This window comes from Brachyistius frenatus, unplaced genomic scaffold, assembly GCF_029030835.1.
Source record: "Brachyistius frenatus isolate BFR_SWC_R1_liver_20210118 unplaced genomic scaffold, ASM2903083v1 Contig_46, whole genome shotgun sequence".
Lineage (NCBI taxonomy): Eukaryota > Metazoa > Chordata > Actinopteri > Embiotocidae > Brachyistius > Brachyistius frenatus.
In genome coordinates this window covers 2,525,689-2,534,123 of record NW_027210645.1, presented here as the reverse complement: position 1 = coordinate 2,534,123, position 8,435 = coordinate 2,525,689, and the positions used below count along the sequence as shown (strand labels likewise).

General features: G+C 40.3%; 1 protein-coding gene across 3 annotated transcripts in view; it reads right to left on the bottom strand.

Moving 5' to 3' along the window:
• Positions 1–206: 206 nt before the first annotated feature.
• The window catches only part of nrsn1l (neurensin 1-like), a 117,619-nt gene continuing 109,390 nt past the window's right edge, over positions 207–8,435 (bottom strand). For all 3 annotated transcript variants that reach the window (XM_069703434.1, XM_069703435.1, XM_069703436.1), the window contains 4 exons: positions 7,560–7,662; positions 5,094–5,169; positions 3,784–3,936; positions 207–2,913 (listed from right to left, as the gene is read on the bottom strand). In XM_069703434.1, coding sequence (XP_069559535.1) covers positions 2,554–2,913; positions 3,784–3,936; positions 5,094–5,153 — 573 coding nt within the window. In that variant the 5' untranslated portion in view covers positions 5,154–5,169; positions 7,560–7,662 and the 3' untranslated portion in view covers positions 207–2,553. The remainder of the gene's footprint in view (positions 2,914–3,783; positions 3,937–5,093; positions 5,170–7,559; positions 7,663–8,435) is intronic.

Here is an 8,435-nt window from a genome sequence, read left to right as displayed (position 1 = left end):
GAAACAACTGCACCTTTGTATTATAGTGGTGAAAAATGCCGCAGTATACCTTACACTAAAGACACCCAGTTGCTGGTTGTGACATAAAAAGAGTCATTTGATGCAGCAAAGTATAATAAAATATGTATTACTCCAAATTAAAAATACTTTCCTGCTACTGTGGAATAGATTCATTAAATAGATCCAAACACTCCTAAAAATTAGGTATTCAGATCACAAGTTTATTTTGGTCATTTGCTTTGCACCAGTGACACTTAACCTCATTTTACACCATTATTTTAACACAACAAAACAATGAAACACCACCAGTAACATTCAGTGGAATCAGTGCTCTTATATCAGGACATCATGGTTATTCTACTTTCCTATTTTTTATTATTACTTGTAACAACTATAATGACGAACTGGAGGACCCAATCAGACAGGTGGCCTCTCAGGTGCCGGTGCAAATTCCTCTCACCTCAGCGCTTCACCACTTACTTGCTACCGCAGTGAATGCCCGTAAACAAAAAATGTGATTGGTGTGAAAATAAAGAGAGGGGAAGTGAGGGACCAATTGGAAAAGAGTCTTTGTTCGGAGTTCAAAATAGCGCACTTGAAGCCCAACTGTTGCCTGGATACACAGATTGCAGGCAATTACAGAGCCAGATAACAGTGGGGAGAAAAAAGGTGATACTGTCAATGGAGCACAAATTTGTGCACATGCGTGGGTGTGTGGGTGAGCAGGTGAGTGAGAGTGCATGTGTCTGTACGTGTTCAGCACAGCGGGCTGAGTGTTAGCGCAGATATATGAAAACGTAGATACAGAATTGTTAATCATTCTATTTATCTACCTCAGCATGAGTGGAGACTCAGGTTTTATGTGATTCATGCAATATCACCACCTCGTATTACTACTTGGACAGCTGATACTACTGCTATTTAGAAAAATAATTTATCCCAAAATAAATTAAAAAAAATACTGAGCAAAAATACAACAGACACGTGTCGAGTGGGAGGAAAAAAAACATATAGTTCTCTAACATCTGTCACTACAATTTTGCTCTCTTTCAGTGTTGAGGCATTACTCAGTGTATTTTTTTAAATATAACACAAGTGCACTGCACAAACACAGTCTACGGTCAACAACTATGTCCCGATGCTGCACTATGAGGTGTTTCAGAGGGCATCAGGGTCTCTGGTTCTAGTGTTGGGGCCCAATTTATACATTTGGATTTATAAATCCAAAAATCTATTATCTCTATTGTTCAGGCTGTGCTCTTAAAGCCGTATAGGTGCTTTAAGTCCCTTGCAAATGTTTTATGTCTGACTGCACAGCTCGGTATCAGTGTGTAATACACTCATCAGTCCACTAGAGTGTACAGTGTCAGTGTCACGTTTTGCCTCGTCTTGGCGTTGAAAGTATCTACGAGTTCTCATTCCCAGGGTGTCAAATAAGCCTTATGTTAACACACCAAAATTCTCATGGTTATGATCAGGAAATAAATAATGGTTTGGGAGAAATTTACATTTTGCTATTTCATAGACTTGAACAGCAGTTTACTGGGTAAAAGTTCTGTTTTTTTTCCATCCAACCAAACCTCAGCAATCTGCCTATATGGACTTCAGCCCTTTTTGTTCTTGACTTTCTTCAAACAGCATCGACACGGCGCATAAGACATGAGGCACCTTGAGCGTATGCGGTATTCCTTGACGCCCTGGGAATGAGAACGTGCTAAAAGTACATGCATGTATGACCAGCATCCAAGAAGGAGATCATGTGACTAAGGTTATGTGACCGAGTATAAAGTCCATATACAGTATGTAGGACGTCACTGCTTGAATATGGGTCTGGCCAAGATACGGTGCTAGTGGTCACAGAGAGTTGAAAAATGACAATACTGTGCTCGTCACTGTCACCAACCGTCCAATCCATGTGAAGGAGGGGCGGGACTGACGAGGTTAACCATTGGCACTTGTCACTGATTGGTCCGCTCTTCAGAGTGGCCGAGCAAACAAAAGTTCACACAGCAAAAAAAACCTGAAGCTGTGAGTGAGTCGGTGCAGTGAGGCTGGGTTTGCGGTAGTTGGATGGAACAAACATTCAACTTTCACACGGGAGACCAGTGTTTAAATCTGTGAGAAAGCAAAAGTTAATGCGTAAGTAGTAAGTTACTTACTTGTATTTAACTTCCGTAATATACGTTCAGTGACTTGCATGACGTATAAAAGGGGGCTGACTTTACTGAATAACTTATTTTAACCTACACAATGATCTTTTCCTGACCACGAAACCTCAGGCACCATACTTTTCACACCTCAGCACTAATACAGCATCCTATAGTGGATTCATGGTTGTATTACATGCGTTGGCGTGATAGCGGGTTGGACTGTAATATCCAGGTCATGTAACAAACTCGAATTGAACAAGTTGGATTTGTTCCCTTCCAGAACAGAACAGAAACAATCTTAAAAGCATGTAAACGAGGCCCCAGGACTAGAACAAAAGCCTGTGCAGCCCGAAGCTCAGCAGTGCACATTTTCCACTTTGGACAGAGTGAATGGCATCTTTCCTTACTCTGTACCTGGCGGCTTAGTGACCACATCCCCCAGATCCCTAAATCCGCTCCACTTTGACCCCGACTCTCCTCTCTGCTCCTGTTCCCCTGGTCTGCGGAACAGCCTCTCTTTCAAATTGGCCCTGGAGAGGATCCAAAACATGACCCCCATCGCCGCCAGGGCAGCGCCGAGGCAGGAGAGGCCGATCCCGGCCGCGGCGCTGAGGTGCAGCCCCCTATTGAAGCTGACGGCCTGGGTGTCCACGAAGAACAGGTCTCCCTCTCCGAATGACTCTATTTTGTGGGGAGCGGAGTAACCGGCTGACAGGGTGACAATACCTGCAGTCAAGATCAGGAGACCGAGGGCCAAGGACACCTGCAGAGATAGAGCAACAAAGAAAGATGAGGGGGCCATTTGTGCAGACATGGTTGTATTTTTTGTATGGGTGGTCCTATTTGCTTGGCGCTCTTCACTTCTTGTTAGGAAAGGTCATTTTATTGTTTGTGATGCAGAAAAATCCACATTGCCAAATGGGCAGTGGGCTTGCATGTAATCTCACCACACTGCTGCCTGCAGTTCATCATGCAGGGACAGTTTAAAATGCACTGTATGCAGCATATTACACAAGCATCTCGTGAGAATATTTTTTGGGAGGTGAGGCACATCACTGGCACATGAAAACAACCAGCAGGAGATGCCATGTGTCACAGAGGTGGCACATCTCTGTCTGCAGGCTTCCTCAGGCCAAGAAGGGGTTGGCAGGGATACGGTCATCAGTGTGTGGGGACATGATGAGTCCAATTCAGGAGAAAATGTGGAAAAAAATTGCAAATCCCATAAACCAATGAAAAATGTAAATAACAAAAAGGCAAAGACTTTCTATTGTGATAATTTCATTTAGGATTTAATCAGAAAAGGGGGTGCATTTAAGGCTTTTTTTTTTTTTTTTTTTAACCTAATAAAAGTACTTAATCAATACAATTGGATACAGCTGTATCCCTTCTTTGGAAGGGACTAAAAATGGATCACGTTCAAGTTAGTCAACCATAATAACAGCAACACATTTGTATTGCCAAGAGATGAGATTGGCATAGCAAAGAGGCCAGTTTCTTTGCTTCAAGGTGATTATTGGACTATAAAACAAAAGCTGAAAAGACCAGTTGTGCTTTAATTTTGTCTTTGTACGACAGAAAGGCTTCCATTTGAAAACTGTGTCCCGGTATGAATGAAGTGCAGTAGTTTTACCTTCAAGACTGCTGAGTTCCACCACAGGGCTGACCTCTGGCTTTGGACGAGCCCCTGATCCCTCGGGCCTCTCTCCCACATGGAGGCCGAGCATTCCTCATAGAAGTGGTGCAGATAGGAACGAACCCCAAACTGAAGACAGCTGGAACCCGCCTGGAGGGGTGTTGGGACCAAAGCCACCAAATTGTGTGAAAGAAAAAAAAGTCCTTCCCCTCCAAACCCACATCACTCTTTCACATTTGAAGAAAGCACATTAACACTGCAGACTACAGTGAGTACTGAGCACATCGGACACATCAATAAAATACTTATAGGGTTCTAAAGTGTAATTTATTTGCAAGAACATGTAAGCATGGAAATAAGTAGGTAACAATGTAATTAAAAAAAAAAGAAGAAAAATTGTACTGTAAGTGTTTTCCACAACGTATTAAATTTGATGTCAAGTAACATATGTAAGATAATTTGAGTAACTTACGTGATGTACGTAACGTCACTTATTTCAACACAAACCATGAAATATTCCTAATCCTAACTAAGATGTTTTGGAGCCTAAACCTTAAGTAAATTGCAACTTTGTCATATTTAACCAAAAACATTTTCCTCAACCTAACTACATGGTTTTGGTGACTAAACCTAAGGCACCTAAGTTTTCCTCCATAAGCAAGCCAACATGTGACACTGACATGGTATCATCTTTGATAGATTTGTAGTCTTTGTTTCCTAAGTGACCGTAGCCTTTTTTTTTTTTTTAATGTAGAATGTCAATCCTTTTTTCATCCACATTTTCAGAAGAGTCCTTGAAGATTCTGGAAATCAATTTGGAGGTAAGTGTAATAAAATTAGAAGTATTTATCATTTGGCAAAACAAATGCTGATCTTTGCGACTCTGAGGTGATGCCACTACTGAGATCCATGAGAGATGCAAACTAAGTTTAGTGTTGACATCGCAATGAAAGTAGAGTATCACTTATTTTTGAATTAGGATTTACTTGTAAAATGTATTCCGATTTTTGGGATGCAGAGTTGGAGACACAAAAGATTTTAGATTCTTTTCAAGCTCAAGTAAGGAGGTTTATTATTGAGTGAAATATCTTATTACAGGGTAAGTTTGGGGTATGTTGGCTTTAAATCAAAGCACCCCCAGTTAGTGTCCAGTTAGTATGTTCTCAGTATCCTATTTAGACTGAAATGTATGTTATGAAAGCATATTAGATGTTCTCCTTGGATTTGCCTAATGATGATCACAAGAGTCCTTCAGCTATAATAAAATCAACTGAAACTAGATCATCAGCCATGAAACCGAAGCTCACCTCAGTGCTGGAGTAGTCTCCTCCTGAGGCAGGAACACAGGCCTCGGAGCAGAGCGCCATCGCACACCTTGTACACCTGCAGTAAAGACACAAATTCATAAAGTAAGCATGGTAATACGCAGCCGCGGCTCTGAACAGATTGATATGTGCTGCTGGGCGGTTAACACAAACAATGTTTATCTGCTGAATATGGATTTCCCTCAATAAAAGCCTCCCTCCCCGCAGAGACTCGTCATAAATCTTGGCCTGTGTCGTCGGGTTGCCCCAGTTATTGTTGCCGCATGTGAACGATTGACGGCTGCCGTGGCCCTGAGGTGACTCCGGCACCACCCACGGATGAGTCACACATATATGAGTGTGTGCACACTGTATTCATGTCCCCCTGTAGTTATTCTCCCAAGGCTATTTGGTTGATTTATTTCATTCTTTGCCTTCAAACAGTCTCTTCAAACATCTATAAACAAGCCTGATCTCAGTCCATATCAAACCCTAAATTCATTGTGACTGAAATCTGAACTGGAATTCTCACTATCAAATTAACAGTGACCAGAGAAACATCCTACTCAGGTATGTGTAGGTTTTAACGCTCCTTTACTGCTGAGTTATTATCAAAATCTGCCCAGTAAACGAGATCTTTGTTTACAAGGCCTCGTCTCCTTGTAACTGTACATAGCATGGATAAAAATAAAAGTCATACACAAACTCAAGAAGAGAACTGTTGAAAAAAGCTTATTTAAGATCAAATTGTTAGGATATATAGGCTAAATTACACATATAACCTCATGAGGTTTGTGCTTTTATCTCATTGAGTGAAACTTTCAGAAGCAGCATTTACAAAGTATTACATTACCTTTCAAAAAGAACACTGAATAAGAAAAGAGTTGACCAGGTAAAAGCTCCATTTTTATGGCTCTCATCTGCCATGTTATTTTTCTCCAGGTTAGTTTTTCCTTGAATCCGCAGGAAGATGGGGTAGGAAAGTCCATAACTTAATTTAATTTCTTAATTTAACTATAATTTTCAATGAAAGGGTGGAGCACTGACTGGTGACTCCAATGGTGGAGATGAAGAAAATGCATTACAATATATTACTTTTGCTTCACCACATGTATCTGCTCACTATACTGGATGCTTCTTTATAGAACCTGTTGCATTATTAAAGATGAAACTAACCAGTATGATCAAATGTAACTCTCATTTGATCAGTTACAATAATAAAATGCTAGTTATGAGATTTATGAGTTGAAGCAACAGTATTTAAAAACCTAATAATGGAATACTGTATAGAATAATACATTATTCATTGGGGGAGAACTTTTACTTTGATACTTAAAGTAAATTTGGTTTGTAATAAGATTACTTTTACATGAGTAAGAGTATCTCATTCACGATACGGCTAAAATCCATTCCTTCCTTTTAACAAAAATGTGAGGTAACTGATGACTCACAGTGTATTTATGAATTATTATCAAATAACCTTAAAAATAATATAACCAATATGGGGGCATTGTGCATTACAGTTTCACAGTTCCAAGGTATTGTCATGAAAACAAAAGTTAGCTAGATGCTAATAACAGCAAGAGGCAACAAGCTATCACTAATGTGCTATCACTGGTTGTTCCAGTCTTAATTATAAATATAAACATAAAAAAAAAATATTTTCAATTAATTGTACCTAAAGGAGTTACTGTGAAAATGGTTTGTAACAGTTTTTTTTAAAGCCATCCAATCAGAAAGATTTGAGGGTCACGTGCCCCCTTTAGTTGAATGGGCTAAAAGTTAATTAATGTTGAATACTAATGTGATTTTTTTTTTATTTAAATATATATTTCTTACAGATTGTTTACTTTTTCCCGTGATTATTAAAACATGTTGACTAAGGTTGGGCAGCCTATCATGTCTTAACCTAATTAACTTTTAGCCACTATTTTTTTTAATTTTTTTTTACAGTACAGTATTCAAGCGGAGAACTATCCATGGTGCTGGAAGTTTGCCCCAACTTTCCTCTCGGCTTTCCGGCGGGTTAATTCCCGAGTTAAAAAACCTGCAGTAAAGACACATTCTACCACTTATTTGTGTCACTGGATCCTAATCCGCTCAGGAAACGCAACAGGGTCTCTTTACGTACCCATACTAATGTCGGTTATATGATTTCAAATCCGTTAATTGCTCACTATAATACGGGAAAACGTTGGATTTTGATCCAATTAGTCGCATCACTTCAGATCAGACAGACACATTAGGAAGGATGGTCATTTCAACTCGGCAGACACAAACACAAACAGACAATCAGCACTGGACGCCAGTGAGTCATCGCAGCCGTACAGCCTCTCAGTGCATTTCACACTTTTCTCGATCGCACTTCATCGACAGCGATTCTCTCTTTTTTTTTTCTCCGTCTCCTCACCAGCAGCCTCCTCTCTTCACTCCCACCGACTTTACAAGCAGTGAAGGACTCAATCTTACCCCTCCTGTCCAGAGCGCTCTCTCTTCTCACTGGGGATCCATGTGCTGTCGAACCGGCGGATCTTCAACGCTGCTGCTGATGTGAATCAGCTGAGAGGACGCACTGAGCATGCGTAGAAACAGAGAAAAAAGGAAAACGTGGAAACTGTTGATAACAGGATACTGTATATGACACATGTTAATCCATAATCTTCATTTTTTTTCAGATCAATTCAGAGATGATTCAAAGCCTAGCAGAGACAAACGTAAGCGAGAAGTGGAGTTTCTAATGTGGCGTTAAAGTCCTCTGACATCTGGCAGCATCTGCTCAAAATCAGCAGTAATAAAACACAAGAGGTCACATTCTTTTAAAAGCGCCATCCTACACCGCCATAGAATGAAACTGGATTTAATCAAAGCAAAGTTAATTAAAGCAAAATTTACTTTATTCCTCAGTTCATTATCTTAAACCAAATTTACAAATAGTAGTAAAGAAATTTGTCTACACATATACTAAAGGCGATTAAAGCATTAGCTTCTCTAAATTCAGTATTAGTTGGGTGCCACGGACTCACTAGGGGTGAAAAGCCGGATTAAGACTCTTTATATATTTCTTATCGTTCTCATAGGTCCGGCACTGTTGTCAGTTCAGCTGGGATGAGCTGTCTGAATCTTTCCCCCCTTCCGGGATCATTCAGCACCTGTCCAGATGTTATCCCTTTGAAGTTTGTTTAGTCTGGAGGGCTTTGGCCACAGGAGCTTTTGAATTGGTTAAAACTTTTCGGGACTGACCTCATCTTGAACCCCCGTCCACTGAAAACTAAGTAACAGGCTATGCCCCCACTCCCCACTGAGTGGATCTGTTGCAACATGACAATGCAAAATGTGGCCATCAGT